At 45.1% G+C, this 18,161-nt stretch overlaps 1 protein-coding gene across 1 annotated transcript; it reads left to right on the plus strand.

Moving 5' to 3' along the window:
* Positions 1-5,718: 5,718 nt before the first annotated feature.
* LOC136477284 (histone deacetylase 6-like) lies at positions 5,719-16,763 on the plus strand. The gene is made up of 6 exons (XM_066475410.1): positions 5,719-6,353; positions 10,761-11,201; positions 11,299-11,441; positions 15,830-15,920; positions 16,005-16,139; positions 16,429-16,763. The coding sequence occupies exons 1-6, from the start codon at positions 5,811-5,813 to the stop codon at positions 16,450-16,452; spliced, it is 1,377 nt and encodes a 458-aa protein (XP_066331507.1). The 5' UTR covers positions 5,719-5,810; the 3' UTR covers positions 16,453-16,763.
* Positions 16,764-18,161: the final 1,398 nt, after the last annotated feature.

The following is an 18,161-nucleotide window of genomic DNA, read 5'->3' on the forward strand; positions in this document are numbered from 1 at the left end:
GTGGGCAAGCATGACCTGAACGACCTAGTCCGGGATTGTGGGCTGGCATGGCTTGAGCGACCTAGCTATCGTTAGTCCTTGATTGTGCGGCGCTGGGTGAACCCACAAAATGTGGACCTGAGTTGTACCAAAGGTGACCTAAGACTACCTTGGCGCAGGTATATCTAGGTTTGTATTAGGAATAAATTCCCAACTAGATGAAATCGATTCGAATAGTCATCTCTTTCGGACAGTGAGAAACTTAGCTAGCCCCAACATCGTAGTAATTGTATTATGGAATGTGATGGTTCAGATAAACACGGAGTTACTACACCGGCTATGGTTACTATTGTATGCTATCAAATGGTATACCATATATTTGGCACAGGTTAGTTGCTAATCTAGAGATGAATAGTTATAAGTAACTTGATGACCAAAGTATAATTGTACAACTGAATTAGTCACTTTTTTATGCAAAATGTGGTCAAGCTACCTCCACTTATAAAGCCTTGCATAATCCTTGGTGTCACTTTATTTTTGGTTTATGATGGGTAAGTCTAGCTAAGTACATTCGAGTACTCAGGGTTTATCCCACCATGTTGCAGGTGAAGTTCTCGGCCTACTAAAGATGGTGGCTAACCACTGGTGGGCTCGGTGACTCTATATTTATTTCTCATCTATATGCTTTTATCAGAGGATGTCACTTATGCTAGCAATGTATTTGGAACTTATATTAATGTAATCATTTGAAAGCTATGTTGTTTTCACTAATCAGTTTTGAAACCCAAACTTGTACTATTAATTATGAACCCATTTGTAATATTATTTTCGCTGTAACTCTGTGTATGTGATGTGTATTTGCTTAATCATACGATCTTGGTTGTGATGTTGATTTACCGAGGTCCTTCGTGACACTCGGTGGACTACCGGGTTTATATAAGTGAAAGTATGCATGTGTCAACGTGTTAGCAGGAACAACTGTACTTGATCTTCTATAAATTGGGTGGTTCCGTCACACTAGAAATGCCTTATTCACTTCCTTTTCAAGCACCTTTGCGAATGAGGCTACTTCCAATTGATATTTGGGCCTTCTCCATGCCACCTAGTGCTAAGTTTGACAAGTGTGCACCCTACCTAAATCATTAGACTCACCTAGGCTAAGCTACTAGTTTATACCCCCATTTATAGTACTATCAAAGGAAAAACAAAGTCTTAAACCAATCTAAGAGTGCGTTTGATAGGGATCCAGATTCTTGTAGAAACGTTTTGGATCCAGAGTCTCAAGAAATGTTTTACATGACAAATCAGAATCACTTTATGAAACTGTTTGGCTAGTAGATCGAATTCTGATTCATACGAATATATTTTTTCAAAAAAAATTGTAGGAATAAAAATATGCTTCAAAAAATTCTACTTTTTTGTGCACAAAGAACAACTTAAATACATCCCATTTTAATTTATTGCATTAGAAAAGAATTAACTAAAAATATCAAATAGAAGTAGGAAGCATCGAGAGGGGAATCTATGCGAAACCAACCTCTTGCCGTTTTGCGTATACGTGTAAAAGTGTTGGAATGTTTCTATTTCAAATCACCAGCTGGAAGTATCGTTTGGTGCCGATCTTGTGATTCGCATTAGAAACATAAATGTTTCTCCTATCCAAAGGGGGCCTAAGAGGCCGTTTGGTTGGCAGCCACCATTCGCCATGCCTAAAGTGAGGCTCGCCATGGTTGCTTAGGCGCCTGTTTGGCTAACGATCGAAGCAAGGCTCGCTACACTCTAGAGAAGTTCTCGCCACAGTTTTCTACATCAAATATGTGGTGTGTTTTCCTCTACCTCCGCCATAACTCTGCTGCCATGGTGCCACCCCTCCTGCTGCTATGCGGTCACCCTGCCATCCCCGCCTACCCCTTCAGGCCTTCACCATGAGCTCGCCCTCGGTGGCCATTGGCTGCACGGGTCCTAGCACACCACAACAGCACCGCACTCAATGGATCAGAGTCGAGGACGATGGCAGGGCAAGGGTGCACGACTGTTGCCTTGTCCTAGTGCGGCCGCTGTGCGTTCGTGTCCCCTTCAGCACTCGCCACATCACGAGTTGTGGGTTTTAACTGGACTCCTATCTAAGCTTTGAGCTCTACTAGTGGCCGACCATGGCGGATGGAAGGCTATGGCTCAAAGCCGCATCGACTACCTAATATAATGGGGAGGGTAATGGATAAGATCGTCTAACAATGGGCTGCTGGCCCACATGTAAGTGGCTTCCTTCGTGAAGAATCCAATAGCTTCTAGTACTGATCTATCTGTTTATTCTATGGACTATATGATTTTGTTGATGATTATTTACCACGTTTACTGATGATAAAAATATACACTACCTAATCGAAGAGAACACCAAAAATTTATTGATGATTATTTACCCTATTTACTGATGATAAAAATCTATTTTTGTTTATTTTATGGGATGATTTGTTTTCTATAATTTCTTGAGAGCTAAGCACATGCTTAATGCTATGATTAATTACCTACATCGTTGTTTGCTATACTTAACAAAATCATATAGTTTTTTTGGACAAAGGTGCACATATGAAGTTTGATTTATCACATGTCAAATATTTGTGGCAATCTCCTAATGAATAGAATTGTGGCATTTTAACCAACATGTGGCCACAATCCAAACGACTACCATAACTTTTTGCTTAAAATTTGTAGTAATAAACCAAACAATAGCCACATTATTTTTGCCACATCTTAGTTGTCACCCAAGTAGTCTTAATTTATCATATAATGTGGCTAGCCACAAGTGTGGCCTGTACCTAACCTTAGGTGTGGCAAACTGTGGCTGGCAACCAATCGGGCCATAAGTGTCTCCTAACTCCAAATGATATTTAGAACTAGTCCATCCTTAATCTTGTGGGCCATCCTTTAAAAACTGAAATAAATTCCATCAATAGGGTATGAAAATCATTGATTTCCGAAACAATCATTATAGTGACCTAACTCATAATGCCTCTCCAAAACATACGTTAGTCATAATAATTTATGTAATCATTAATCACTGAAACCAAAGTATGGGCCTAGATGTTTTCACATGTTTCAGCATGGATTCTATCCAACATGGGGTTAAAAATTGAAGATTATGTCCATGACTACTACTTAGTGGATAGGTTCAAGGCAACCTATGAAGATAGAATTGAACCTATCCATGGGGGTGTTTGGCTGCATGCAGCTAAATTTTAGCTGCTATCACATCAGATGCTTGATACCAATTAGGAGGATTAAACACAAGTTAATTATAAAAACTAATTACATAAGCCCAAACTAATTCGCAAGATGAATTTTTAAGCCTAATTAATCCATGATTAGCCCATGTGATGCTGCAGTAACATGTGATAATCATATATTGATTAGTCTCAAAAAATTCGTCTCATGAATTAGTCCGGGCTTATGCAATTAGTTTTATAATTAGCTTATGTTTAGTCCTCCTAATTGGTATCAAACATCCGATGTGACGGCAGCTAAAATTTAGTTGAGGCATCCAAACAATAGTCTAGATAGGAAATGATAGCCTGCTGTGGACTTCAAAGTCTACCAACCTTTGCTAGGCAGAGGAGCTAGAAAGTCCAAAGGTTCAAAGGACAAGAGGGTGCATGGAGAAAAGGGCCACAAAAAAGAAGGTCAAATGTAAGAGATGTGGAGATTTTGGCCACTTTGCAAAAACTTGCAAACCGGCAAAGATTGGAGAAGATGGTGAGAGAGCTCCACCTAGGAACAAGGCTAACAAAAGGTATACTTCATGTACAACAATTACTGAACAATACCCTAAACTAATGTGGCCTTGACAATGTAGGAAAGAAGCTCCAACAGAAGAAGCTAGTCCTTCGCAAGCGAAGAAAAATAAAGTGTAGAAGAAAAAGGAAGACACCCAAAGAAGAAGAAGGCACCCATCAAGAAGAAGCAAAAGAAGGCTACAACCAACCCACCAGCTGCTATTGTTAGTAGCACAAGAAAGCTAGTGTTTGAAGACTTGAGCTCGTGAGATGGTTATCTGATTGGCACTATGATATGCTTTTGTAATAATTTAAGAACTTGTACCATATGCTAGATTCATTTGGAACTTTGTAGTTTGTATGCTAGAGTGTCATGGTTGAACCAGTGAAGTATGGCAACCTTATTGTCGTTTTATTTTTAACCTATGTGAACATAGAAACTTCATTGCACTATCATGTTCAGTGAAGTGTGGCAACCTGAGAACTCCTTTCTTAGTGCAAAATATGTGTACCTTATGTAATGTTGATGCTATAGCCATGGATCATTTTGTGTTGAACCAGTGAAATATGTGCAAAATTTATGTTCCTTTTATACCTCGGAATTTATAGTTGCCATCAATATGCGCCTGTGATACTATCATGTTCAATGAAGTGTGGCAACTTGAGAACTCCTTTCTTAGTGCAAAATATGTGTAACTTGTGTAATGTTGATGCTGGCCATGGATCATTTTGTGTTGAACTAATGAAATATGTGCAAATTTTATGTTCCTTGTGTACCTCCGAATTTATAGTTGCCATCAATATGCACCTATGATTGAAATGGACATGTACATAAGGTTCTCTTTGGTTCTATTTCATTGCTCTATGCACAAATCATTAAGAACTCATGTTATGTTTAGTATGGCAACCTAAGAGCTCATGTATGTGAATGTTTCCTATGATTTACATGACAAATCATGATAAATATGCTTATAAAAAGGGACAATTAGATTTCACATTGACTTCAAATAACATTACATCGTAGCATCAAGGGCAAAAGGTGATATGATTCCAACATTACATGACAACATCACTTCCACATTTTGCATAGAACCACACCCATGACTACGCCTACACAACTGCTAATACAACATACTCCATCTTCTTCTACACTTGCACATGCAAGTTTCAAAGATTGTCCACAACACTGTCTGGCTTTTCCTTCACTTCATCCAGTTCTTCCTTCAGGTCATGATCCACGACCAACATCAACTTTAGTCAAATGGCTACTCTTCATTACACGTAGTTGGCGATCCTCTAATCCTTGTGCCAATTTATGATACTATTTCTCATACACTATGAAGCCACAAGTTGTTGAACCGTCCTGTAAGGAATGAAACCATAGCCGCGTCAGTGCCATCACAAATCAAAATTTAATTTGAAGAAAAAAGTACACACCTTGATGTTCTCCGAGCACTTGATGAAGAAGTTGCGATAACTGTCCAATTGCTTGTTCCGAATCCTTATGAAAGGAGCACCGCATCTGGGGCACTCTACGAGGTCTGGCTAGACCAATTCATGGAGGTCGACCCCGTCATCACTGCTCCCCTCAATGGGCTGCCCCTCATCATCCGAAATCTGGCAAGCGGCGACGACAATGGCTTTACGGCTCTGGTGCCTAGGGTTTGGGTTCCACCGCCGTTCGGGAGGAAGAGGGATAGAGCGAGCGAGAGGATGAAGAAAGTGTGAGCGGGTCCACATTGGTCTAGGGCCATATGCTCCTGACAATGGGATGGGGGGCAACAACATCCAAAATATGTATGGCCTGCATACACGTGTAGGTGGGCCTAGGTACCAGAGAAACGTAAAACATGACATTAATAAAGAGAATTATAATGATAACTTTTAAAATAGGTGAGATATCGAAACTTTGAAAATTGTAATAGGTACGGATCCGAATAACCGGCGATTCTCGATATTAAATATCCAAATTTCTGTGAATATAGTCCCTCCGAAGTCCGAACCCCCAAAATCGAAAGAAAAACCTCCTCGGCCGGGTGGACCTTAACCATCTCAGGCGAAATGGCGGCCTCCGGTGAGGTCGCGTCGCTGCCGTCTCCGGCGGGCGGGGAGGATGCGCACCGCCGCCGCGTGAGCTATTTCTACGAGCCGTCGATCGGCGACTACTACTACGGGCAAGGTCACCCGATGAAGCCCCACCGCATCCGCATGGCGCACTCGCTGGTGGTCCACTACGGCCTCCACCGCCTCCTCGAGCTCTCTCGCCCCTACCCGGCCTCTGAGGCCGACATCCGTCGCTTCCACTCCGACGACTACATCGCCTTCCTCGCGTCCGCCACCGGAAACCCGGGTGTCCTCGACCCGCGCGCCGTTAAGCGCTTCAACGTCGGTGAGGACTGCCCCGTTTTCGACGGTCTCTTCCCCTTCTGCCAGGCCTCCGCGGGGGGAAGCATCGGCGCCGCCGTCAAGCTCAACCGCGGGGATGCCGACATCACCGTCAACTGGGCTGGCGGCCTCCACCACGCCAAGAAGAGCGAGGCCTCCGGTTTCTGCTACGTCAACGACATCGTCCTTGCCATCCTCGAGCTCCTCAAGTTCCACAGGGTTCGTGTGCTGATTTAACTTTTACTACTTTATTACATTTATTTAAATGTTTGGATACTTGGCTTTGTTTTCGGAGGGGAGAGTTCATTAGATTGATTGCTGGACTTAGATGTGAATTTTTAGTGATTTTTTGATCGGTTCATGTGATTGTTGGGCATTTGTGATTCTTGTGAGTGCATGAGTAGGGCACTGATCTGGAGATTGCTTTGAGTTTCACAGGGGTAACAGATTTTGCATTCCCAATTCAGTAACCACTTAGGTTATAGGGGTGCTAATCTAAACTCTTGGCTCTGGTTGTTCAACTTCCATCATTGGAGGGGAGGGCTTATTAGGTTCATTACTAGATTTGGATATTGAATTTAATGGTTTCTAATGGCGTTGTTGTTAGGGTTTGGCGATTTGTGGGTAGTAGGGCGCCTTCGAGTTTTGCAGGGGCAAAATTTTGTTTGTCATGATGCCCAATTCAGAGACCCATGTGATTAATTTGTATACTATTTGTTTGCTGCCAGTGAAGCTAGGAATTTTAAGGAACTGTTGTAATGCATTTCAGGAAGTTTGGTTGTCCTATGTGTAGATGTTTATTGCTTTATGCTATTGGAGCCTGGTATGTTTATGAAACTGCACATATTTAACTTTGACTGCCTTCTTTTTGTAATTTTAGATTGTCTGTGAGAATATACTGGTGATAATCATCATTTTTTTTATTTATAAACATCTTAAAAGGGAAATGACAAGTGGAAGTTGCTGTCATTACTCTATTCTAAACAGCACTGCCTTGTTGCTAGTACAAACGCTTTCTTGCAGCTTTTGCTGCTGCCTCCTAAAGGTTGTTTTAGTTTTTTTTCCACCATGGACCAACCGGCACCTGAAAACATATTTAACTACTACCAACACTGCTACGCTTATTACACCAGAGTTGTTTTAGTTGTTCTGGTTGGTGTTTTTTTGAGTTTCAGTCGCGTGTGTTCCTTGAACAAGTAAGGGTGTGGTATGAATTTGTCTCTTGTAAATATTTTCTCTACTTCTTCAAGCAATGATACGAAGTACTCCTGCGTATTCGAGAAAAAAACACTGCCCTGTTGCCAAAGAAAGTCTTTTCTACTTCTTTTGTTGAAACCATGTCTACTTTCACATGCATAGTTATTCTGTACCTAATGTGAACTAATGTCAGGTCTTATAGTTACTCAGTGCATGCTTACTTGTGTTTTGCCGATGGCTTCTCCTTGAGATGGCAATTTTTTTTATCGGATTTGATGCTTTGGAACTTGGAAACACCATTTTTGGTAAAGGGATGTGTATTTCAGATGCAATGTTTTTTTAGGCGCTAGGCGGTTTCTAGGCGGTGACCCATCGCCTAGCACCTAGGCGCACCTAGGCAGGCCTAGGCGTTTTCTAGGCGTTTTGACATTTTTTGTATCTCAGCATATATAGCTAAATAAATTATATAAATATAGTAGCCGAGTGAATTTTATAAAAAGAGAGAAGGTCCAATAGACATACCTTAGTTGATAGAAAAGCGATGTTCATGCTTAGTTCATAGTTGATACTGAGAAATGGTATATCATGCTGCATTGAAATTGCTTGAATGGTCAGCACGGGAGAATATACTTATATACATAGACTAAAAATGGGGAAAAGATAAATACAGATAATTTTTATGTGAAACAATTCAGTTAGATTTCAGACTTCGAAGTGCTTACTGTTATTTCACCACGCGCCCAGTAGTAAGAAGCAACTGATCCCGCAACCACAGTTGAAGAGCATGCGAGAATGAATTGAGTCGCCCAGTAGCAGCCAAATAAGTGGAATAGAATGGCAATGCTGATATGAGGGGTGTAATGGATGTTGTACCCACAACAGTTGTCACAATTTACTTTGCCCAGCTTCAGATCATACGAACAACAATCAGTATTGCAATCGTTTCGGACAACTTGATCAGAGCTGAAGAGATGGAGTGTAGCAGAAAACCAGAACATATAAAAGTTGAAGCAATAGCTCAGCTCAGTTGGTAGAGCCTTGAGCGGACGCCCAACAGGGCTGCAACCCTAGTTAACTAACTACGAGCACAGCACAGCCGAGCAGAGGAGAGAGGAGCAGGGGGCGGGCGGACCTCACGTCCTCACCTTACCTTGGGGTTCCCGAGCGGCGGGACCAGGGGTAGCGAGAAGGTCACCACCGGTGGCGGCCCGGCGAGGAGGGGTCGCACGGGAGCTCCAGGGGCGGCGGCGGGCCTGCGGACGGGGCGCACGGGTCGGATCCGGCGGACGGGGCGGACGGGGCGGATCCGGCGGACGGCGAGGAGGGGCCGCACGGGAGCTCCAGGGGCGGCGGCGAGCTCGGGTCTTTGACTCTCTCACTCTGTGTCTCTCTCTCTCTAATCCTCTCTACCACCCGCGCTCTTTTCTTCCCGCGCGGGCGCTTCCTTTCCCGCGCACCCGGCTTCTCGCACGCGCGCTCCCGCCTGCTCCTGCCCGCCAAAACGCGCTCGCGCTCCCGCCGCCTAGGCGCCGCCTCCTCCTGCCTACTCGCCGCCGAGGCGCCGCGGAGGCGCCGCGGAACTCCAGCGGAGGCGCGCCTAGCGCCTAGAGGTGCACCTCACCCCCTAGGCCCCGCGGGAAGGCTCCGCCTTGCGCCTGGGCGCGCCTAGGCGAGCGCGGAACCTCGCCTTGTTTTTCATTGTTCAGATGAGTACATGGTGAATGTGGTCCCCCCAGGATCTAATTCTAACAATAGAAAGATGTGTTTGGTGATATTTAACAACATGGATATCATTACTGTTTCTTGGATTAATGGAGTTGATTTTTGTCAGTGGATATGCATGGAATGTTTTTTTTTTCAAAACATGCTATTGCTCGTGAGATGGACGTCAATTCATGTTATTGTTTCAAGCATTGATGTTTTTTTGTCAGTGGAGTAGGGTGTTGATCTGGAGATTACTTTGTAGTTCACAGGGTTAACAGAATTTTGCTTGTCTTCATGCCCAATCCAGCGAATGTTTCCACTATTGGGGCTAATCTGGACTCTTTGCTTGGGTTGTTGTAGTGTTATATCACTTGAGGAAAGAGTTTATTTTGTTGCTTGCTAGTTTTAGATGCAAATGTTCAATTGTTTTTGATAGATGGATGTAACTGTTTGTAGCATCGATGTTGGGGTTTGTTTTTTGATGAGTGATCCCCAAGAATTGGAATTGGCTTTGATTTTCACAGGGGCAATAGAATGTTGTTTGTCGTGATGCCCAATTTGGTGACCACTGCCATTATAGGCGCTGTTGTGTGCATGGGATAATTTTTGTTTGAGTTGTTTGTTTCCACTGAAGCTAGGAGTTCCAAGGAACTGTGCAATGGTATGTTTCTGCCATTTTGAATTGTCATATGTGGATATGTTTATTTTATGCTATTAGTGAGGGCCTGGCCCAGTATGTGTGTAAAACCTTGCGTGTTTAACTTGACCACATTCTGTGTGGTCTTAGACTGCCTCTGGTCATCACAACTTTATTTGGATTTGTTGCCATCTTAAAAGGTAAACGACAAGTTGAAGTTTCTTTGGTTACTCTGCTATTGTATTCAAAACTGTCCTTTGGCCAGAGCGCCAAAGAGAGCAGTTTGTACTTCTTTTTTTGAAAGTTGAAACTATTATTTTGTGCCTAATTTGAACAAACTCAGGTCTTATATTTACTCATTGCATGCTCTGTTCTGTCTGCTGATGGCTTATCCTTGAGATGGCAGAAGATATATTCAAATTTTATGCTTTGTAACTTGGAAGCGCCAATTTTGGTATGGGGGTGTATATTACAGATTTAATAAACGGTGAATGTGGTCCCCCAGGGAATCTAATTCTAATAATAGAAATATATGTTTGCTGATACTAAATGACTTGGATATCATTCACATTTCTTGGATGTAGTTTTACTTTTACCAGTCTATATGCATGAAATGTTTTTTGGGACATGCTTATTGCTGGTCAGGGTGGATATTTTGACCATTTTAAGTGTGAGATAGATGCCTCTCATATTGTGGTTTTTGCTTTTAAACTGCAAACACTATGCTGGTGACTGGTTTATGATTCTAATCCATCATTTCAGTCTGTTTCTTGTAAATACATATTTCATCCAGTTTTCTGCCACTTGAGTGCTGTAAGACGATTCTGTTCTGTTTAGGTATATGTTTCCTGATGAAATATCCTCACTCATTTATGCATAATCTGTAAGCATTTTTAGATAAATACTACTAATATAATTGAAGGGATTGTCGACAAATATGATAGTTAAGAAACAATCAGGTTTCCTTCGTATATGCTTCTTGTCAACCTTTTCTTCAGTCTATAAAATATTTTAGCATTCATACACACTATACCACATATGTACTTTGATTATATAATTCTGATAGCTATGATGTTTCTTTGTTCCAGCGTGTGCTATATGTAGACATTGATGTCCACCATGGAGATGGCGTGGAGGAGGCCTTCTTCACTACAAACCGAGTCATGACGGTTTCCTTTCACAAGTATGGGGATTTTTTCCCTGGTACTGGACATATAACTGATGTTGGGGCGGCCGAAGGGAAGCATTATGCGCTGAATGTTCCCCTGAGTGATGGTATCAATGATGCCACCTTTCGTGATCTGTTCCAATGCATCATTAAGAAAGTTATGGAGGTTTATCAGCCAGACGTGGTTGTCCTCCAATGCGGAGCTGACTCTTTGGCTGGAGACAGGTTAGGTTGCTTCAACCTGTCTGTGAAGGGTCATGCTGACTGCCTCCGTTTTCTTAGGTCGTACAATGTTCCTATGATGGTTTTAGGTGGTGGAGGTTACACCATCAGAAACGTTGCACGCTGCTGGTGCTACGAGGTATTGTTTTTCTCTCTAATTCCAAATTCAGCTGAATGTGGTTGGTGTGTTCGAATTTATCATTTGCCAGTGCTGATAGAATTGGGTTGTAACACAGACCGCAGTTGCTGTTGGAGTTGAACCTGATAACAAGCTGCCTTACAATGATTACTATGAATACTTCGGCCCTGATTATACTCTTCATATCCAACCAAAAAGTGTTGAAAACCATAATACTACAAAGGACTTGGAGAACATAAAGTAAGTGTACTGTTTGCTGTCAGTATGACATTCATTTGTTGTAACTTGTTCGAGATACTTCGTTGTTGAGCACTTGGAATGTAATGTTTTGTCATGTGGGGCAAGACATTCACCCACCGAGCAAAGATGGCAAGCGCAGCGAATCAGGAAAGTGGCTAGATTGGCGCCAAATTGAGGGCAATCCTGGGCGGCATCATTAGCTGGTGTTAATTTAGAAGCTTAGCAAGAGTGATTGGGACATAATTAAGGGGTGATTGGGCTGCCTAATGGCTATGTATTCCGTGAGCTACCCTGAGAATAATCAAGCAAAGCAACTGAATTGTTGCTGGGCTTCTCCCTGCGTCTGTCTCACTCACGCTTCCTTACGCATGCCCTCACGGCGCCCACTCGCCGCCAGGGGTTCAAGCCCCGGCCACCGGTCTCATACCCCTATGCCCTCCGTAGTCGCCGTAGGATCTTCGATCCAATAAATCTGTTATTGCCATGCTCCGATGGTGGACACAAGCAGCCGAAGGGCCTTCCTGTGCCGCTGCCCGACGCCACGGCGAAGGCCCTGGCGGACCTAGCGAAGCAGATGGTCGCCAGTGGCTATGGGACGACGGTCTTCTTCGTCCCACATCTACCTTCACCACCCCAGGTGCCTCTGCTTTTGGGCAGGGTGCGATGTTTCCATCCGAGGCGGGCGCGATGTTTCTGTCTGGGGGGCTGTCCGCATCGGCTGGCTGAACTGGCTCGGTTACCGTTCCTCTCGACGGCCCAGGAGTATACCGAGCAGTTCAATGCACTGCTCTACTATACTTCGAACTTGGCGCCTGCCCAGAAGGCCGAGTTATTCATGTTGGCCCACGATCTCCCTGCACAGGTGAGCAGCAAGCTCACCTACACTCACACAAACTCACACAGCTGTAGGATGAAGAAAGGGTGAGCACAGAACACACACACAAGGAAAGTGCTGCTGCACTTTCCTGAATGCTGCTGCAGCTGCACACTGGTGCTGCTGCTGTGTTCTTGAGAACAGAATACTCACTCACAGGATACTCTGCAGGTGTAGCAAACTGAACTGAATATTACATTACCATGGCTGCAATTATATACACAGAGGTAGCTAGTGGAGGTTGACTGCCGTAGCAGTCAAGTCTAGTCTACAGTCCTACCTGGCTGCTAGGAACTTGCTAGGAAGTTGCTCTGCAGTTGCAAGGAAGTTGCACTGCAGTAGCAAGGAAATTACGCTGCCTGTGCTTGCAGCCAGCAGTGGACAGCAAGATATTGACCTATTGTCAACCTTCTGTCCAGCAAAATAATCAAGGGCAGCAGCAGACTATCTTAACAATCTTCCCCTAATCCGGCTGCTAACCCAAAGCCTTGATCTCACCCATGCCAATCTTCTTCTTCAGCTTCGAGTGCCGAAGTCGCCCGAGTGACTTGGTGAGGATGTCAGCAAGCTGTCAGGCCGGTCTCGACGAACTTGATGACAATCTGTCCTCCATCGACGCAATCCCGAAGGAAATGATACTTCACGTCGATGTGCTTGCTCCTGTCGTGGAGGACAGGGTTCTTGGCGAGGGTGATGGCGGGCTGATTGTCGACCATCAGGGCTGGCGGATGAGCTTCCGCGCCAATCAGCTCGCCCAGCAGCCGGCGCAGCCAGACCGCCTGGCACGCAGCTGTGTCCGCTGCCACGTACTCTGCCTCGCACGTAGACAGCGCCACCAACTTCTGCTTCAATGATTGCCATGAAATCGGGGCTGATCCAAGGAAGACGAGCACGCCGGAGGTGCTCGGTCGCCCATCAATGTCGCCCGCCATGTCTGCATCGCTGAAAACTGTGAGCTGCGGCCCACCTTCGTCGTCGGTCCTGGGGAGTGCTTCGCTGAAGACTGAGAGCAGCAGCCCACCTCCACTGCCGGTCTCGGGGAAGACGATCCCCTGTGCTGCTGCAGCTGCACGCTGGTGCTGCTGCTGTGCTCTTGAGAACAGAATACTCACTAACAGGACACTTTGCAGGTGTAGCAAACTGAACTGAATGTTACATTACCATGGCTGCAATTATATACACAGAGGTAGCTAGTGGAGGTTGACTGCTGTAGCAGTCAAGTCTAGTCTAGTCTACAGTCCTACCTGGCTGCTAGGAACTTTCTAGGAAGTTGCTCTGCAGTTGCAAGGAAGTTGCACTGCAGTAGCAAGGAAATTACGCTGCCTGTGCTTGCAGCAAGCAGTGGACAGCAAGATATTGACCTATTGTCAACCTTCTGTCCAGCAAAACAATCAAGGGCAGCAGCAGATTATCTTAACAGTTCATGGGCGGTCATGCGGAGCACATCCGGATCAATGTTGAACTCTGGGAGCCAAGGGACCTTTAATCGGCAATGCACCTCGCCCGAGCGTATGAGTGCCGAGCCGAGGCCATGACACCGGCGCCAGCCCAGCGCGCCATGCACCTTCCGCAGCGCCTGTTTCCAGCCCTCCCCGCCCTGCCGTGCCCCGCTGCAGGTGCCTCGGCTGCCCCAGCCGCAGGCGCCTCGGCTGCCCCAGCCGCAGGCGCCCAGGCAACACCAACCACCGTGCCGGCGCGCCTAGGCCTTCCGCCGCCTCTCCCTGGCTGAGATGGCCAAGCGTCACCGCCAAGGGCTTTGTTACAACTGTGATGAGCCGTATGTGCGTGGCCACAGGTGCTAGCGCCTGTTCTTCCTGGAGGCCTTAGCCTACATCGACGACGACGCTGTTGAGAATGTGGCTGCTGTGCTGGCAGCCGAGGACGTCGCCAACCAGCCCGTAATGTCCCTCCCTCCACGCGATCGCCGGCATCTGCACGGAGGACACCATGCATCTCTATGTCCATGTCCATAGTCACCACCTCCTTGCTCCGCTTGACTCCGACTCCACGCACAACTTCATCAACGCCAGGGTCATGCGCCGCCTCCAACTTCGTCGACCCCCAACATGGGGGCAACCGTGGCCAACAGTGACCGCGTCGCTCACAACGTCGCCATGAGCATCGACCACGAGGACTTCTCCTTCAGCTGCTACATCATCGATTTGGGTGGCTTCGACTTCGACCATGTCCTCGGCGTCGACTTCCTGCGGACTCTGGGCCCCATTCTGTGGGACTGAGGACCAAGGCTGGGCATTCTGGTGAAACAACCGCCGCATCTTCTGGAAGGGGGTGGGCTCCCACATGAGGACGTCCAGCAGCTGGCTGTCCGCACCATCGTCCGGGCACCACAACCACCACTACTGGACCGCCTCCTACAACAGTACAGTGCAGTCTTCGCGGAGCCCCGCGGCCTTCCACCGGCGCGCCCCTACGACCGCCGCCGCATCCACAGTGCTGGTGGCCGTTCACCCCTACTGCTACCCCCAGCCGCAGAAGGACGAGCTGGAGCGCTAGTGCGCCACAATGCTGGAGCGCATCGGGCAGGTGGCCTATCGTCTTCAACTGCTGGAGGGTGCCAAGCTCCACGACGTCTTCCACGTCGTGCCTCTCAAGCCTTACCGTGGCAACCCTCTGTCCACACCACAGCCGGTGCTGCCCACTCACGACGGCCGTCTGCAACCCGCCTCGGAGTGCGTCCTGAGTGCCAACTTCGCCTGGGTGTCTGTCATGTTTTGGTGCAGTGGCGTGGCATGGCCCTCGACGACGCTACTTGGGAACAGCTGCCGAACTTCAAGGAGGTCTACCCCGACGTCCAGCTCGAGGATGAGCTGTTTGCAGAGGTGGGGAGAGAGGTCATGTGGGGCAAGACATTCAGCCGCAGAGCAAAGATGGCAAGCACAGCAAATGAGGAAAGTGGCTAGATTGGCGCCAAATTGAGGGCAATCCTGGGCGCATCATTAGCTGGTGCTAATTTAGAAGCTTAGCAAGAGCGATTGGGAGATAATTAAGGGGTGATTGGGCTGCCTAATGGCTATGTATTCCGTGAGCTACCCTGAGAATAATCAAGAAAAGCAACAGAATTGTTGCTGGGCTTCTCCCTGCATCTCTCTCTTGCTCTCGCTCCCTCACAGCGCCCACCCCCTGTTGGGGGTTCAAGCCCCGGCCACCGGTCTCATACCCTACGCCGTCCACAGTCGCCGTAGGATCCTCGATCCTATCATGTTTATATATGTTTTTTTTTCTTATATGCATTTCATTGAGAATTCAGAGTTTCTATATTCTGCATGTAATTGCTTCATCATTACCATGAATGGTAGAATTTCCCTGTGATCTACACCTCCTGAGAAATTCTCTCTTCTGTTGTATGGATTGATATTACTTCAGTTCATTTACATGTTCTTACAATTCCATTTCTCAATGGTGCATCATCTGGACACCTATATTTGACACTGCATGTTTTCCTGCCTGTGTACATTCCCTAACTGCAGGTTAACCTTTCTATTCAAATCTGCAGGAACATGATATTGGAGAACCTGTCAAAGATAGAACATGTTCCCAGCACTCAATTCCATGACAGGCCGTCAGACCCTGAAGCTCCAGAGGAGGTTTCTCTCGTGCCATTGTCAATTCCTTGTTTATGCTCCCTTTGCATTTTTCTTGTTTGCCCATTTGAGTATTTTGCATTGTAGAAAGAGGAGGACATGGACAAGAGGCCACCTCAGCGCAGCAGATTATGGAGCGGAGGAGCTTATGACTCTGATACAGAGGATCCTGACAACCTGAAAAGTGAGAGTAAAGACGTAACTGCCAACTTGCAGATGAAGGTTGGCCCTTCTACCACTGCACAACATATATTTCTTGGCTCATAAAATTGTTACTGTTAGTGGATACTGTCACTAGCCATGCCCATTCCTTGTTGATGCTGTGGAAGTCTCAGTTTGTTTGTAAACAGTAATTTTAGGGTTTTCTTGAAACAGTATTAGCTAATGTCAAGAACATAGAATGAACCAAAGACGAGTGTTTCTGAGCATGTTATGGCCAAATCTTATTTGTAATCAACACTTTGTCCAGAAAATACTGTCGTCTAAACCCAAAAGCTCAATTTTGTTGCAGGATGAACCAAAAAATGATCTGTAGAAGTTTCGGAAGTGCCCATGTTACTGAGTTGGCAATGGGATCGTCAACATGCATGCTGAAGAGCGGGGACGCATCTGAACCTTTCTGTGCTGATATCGGCCCCTGTGCAAATGTAACACACTGAATGTTTTCCCTGCGTGTTGGTAACTAGACTAGATCTGGCCATCTGGAGTGTCCCAAACTATTGAGCTGGAGAAGCGAACTGACTATCCCCGCATGAGTTACTGTAGCATGCCTGTAATCATTAGTCCATTAAACTCTTAAAGTTTTGTTGTCTGTGATGGTTCAGAGCTGTATTGCTCTTTCTTTGATGGATTGATACATGCCGTATTTGGTCATGTAATTGACCTGCAGCTGCAGGAATGGTTACTGTTGGAGAGGATTGGGATTGGGGCGTGCCTGCAGGACGTTGATCCAACTTCTGCCCGAACAAAGAGAGGCCCATAACTTCTGCCCGAACAAAGGGAGGCCCTCATCTTTTAATTTGGCCATCCTCGCCGTCAGTCTCCCGGCCGTGGAGATGTACATGGACAGTGACACTGGCATACTGAATTACAGTACGTCGAGCCCGGCCTGATTTTTTCTATATTTTCAAATCTATTTTTTTGGTAAAAGTGTGTCGAAATCTAATATTGCAAAACAATACTATTGTTGTCGATTGAAGCGACGGGAACTATATACGGCTGGTTGAACTGGTGGAATATTAGTTACCGCCATTTCAATTGACAAAATTTATTTTAATTTTTTTTTTTGTAAAAATATTTGTCTAAATCTAAAGATTGCAAAACTATACTACTGTTGTCGATCGAAGCGACTGAAAGTAATCGGTGGAATACTAGTTACTGCCGTTTCAATTTTTTTCTATCAGCTCATCTTAAGAAAAAATCATAATTTTTATATATGAATTCGGAAGACGATAAAGTTTATATGAGAGTTATTATAGAAAAAAAAGATCTACAACTTTTTATAGATCTGAACATTGGATCAGTTATTTATGTATCAAGGTAGTTTTATACGAAAATATCGTAAACTACAAAATTATAGATCTCTTAGGTATCTATGATATATGAATAAATGTTGTGTCATATGAAGAAGTTCTGAGTTTTCTAAAATATGTTGCACTAGCTAGTGGATAAATCGAGGCAATTGTTCACACCCTTACATAGAACATCTTCAAAGTTTTATAATTTTTTTAACAGTCATATATGAAGATAAAATATATATATATAAGAATTGTATTTAATGGGATTCCAAAAAAAAGAATTGTATTTAATGGTGAAATATGTAACCTTTTATCCACAACATTTTCTTTTGAAGCCATCTTAGTACCAAAATAATCAATATAACGTTTAAATCTATAAGAGTTAAATGTCCACGAACTTTGAAAGTGGAGCTCGAGTCCTATTCCTAGAAAATTTTAAGTGGTTCACTGTAGATCCATATCCCTTTATTTGGCATTTAGATCTGACGTGACGTGTACACTCAGTAGCCAACGCTGCGTGTAAATTGTAATTAGCCCGTCTCTGTCTTTCTTCTCTCCTGTTCAGCCCACCGCATGGCACACACGAAAAAGTTATAATTGGCTGCTGAGTGTACTTGCCAAACGAAGGGTTATGGACCTCCAATGAATCACTTAAAAAGTTTATGGACTCGAGACTCCACTTTCAAAGTTTATGGACCTAGTTGATACACATGCAATAGTTGATGGA

This window comes from Miscanthus floridulus, chromosome 8 (assembly GCF_019320115.1).
Source record: "Miscanthus floridulus cultivar M001 chromosome 8, ASM1932011v1, whole genome shotgun sequence".
NCBI classification, from domain to species: Eukaryota; Viridiplantae; Streptophyta; class Magnoliopsida; order Poales; family Poaceae; genus Miscanthus; species Miscanthus floridulus.

Bases quoted from the DNA above. Each gene is read 5' to 3' on its own strand.
- LOC136477284 (XM_066475410.1), top strand. From the start codon at position 5,811: ATGGCGGCCTCCGGTGAGGTCGCGTCGCTGCCGTCTCCGGCGGGCGGG. The intron at 6,354-10,760 runs GTTCGTGTGCTG...TCTTTGTTCCAG, and splicing joins AGCTCCTCAAGTTCCACAGG to CGTGTGCTATATGTAGACAT. The intron at 15,921-16,004 runs GTTTCTCTCGTG...TTTGCATTGTAG, and splicing joins ACCCTGAAGCTCCAGAGGAG to AAAGAGGAGGACATGGACAA.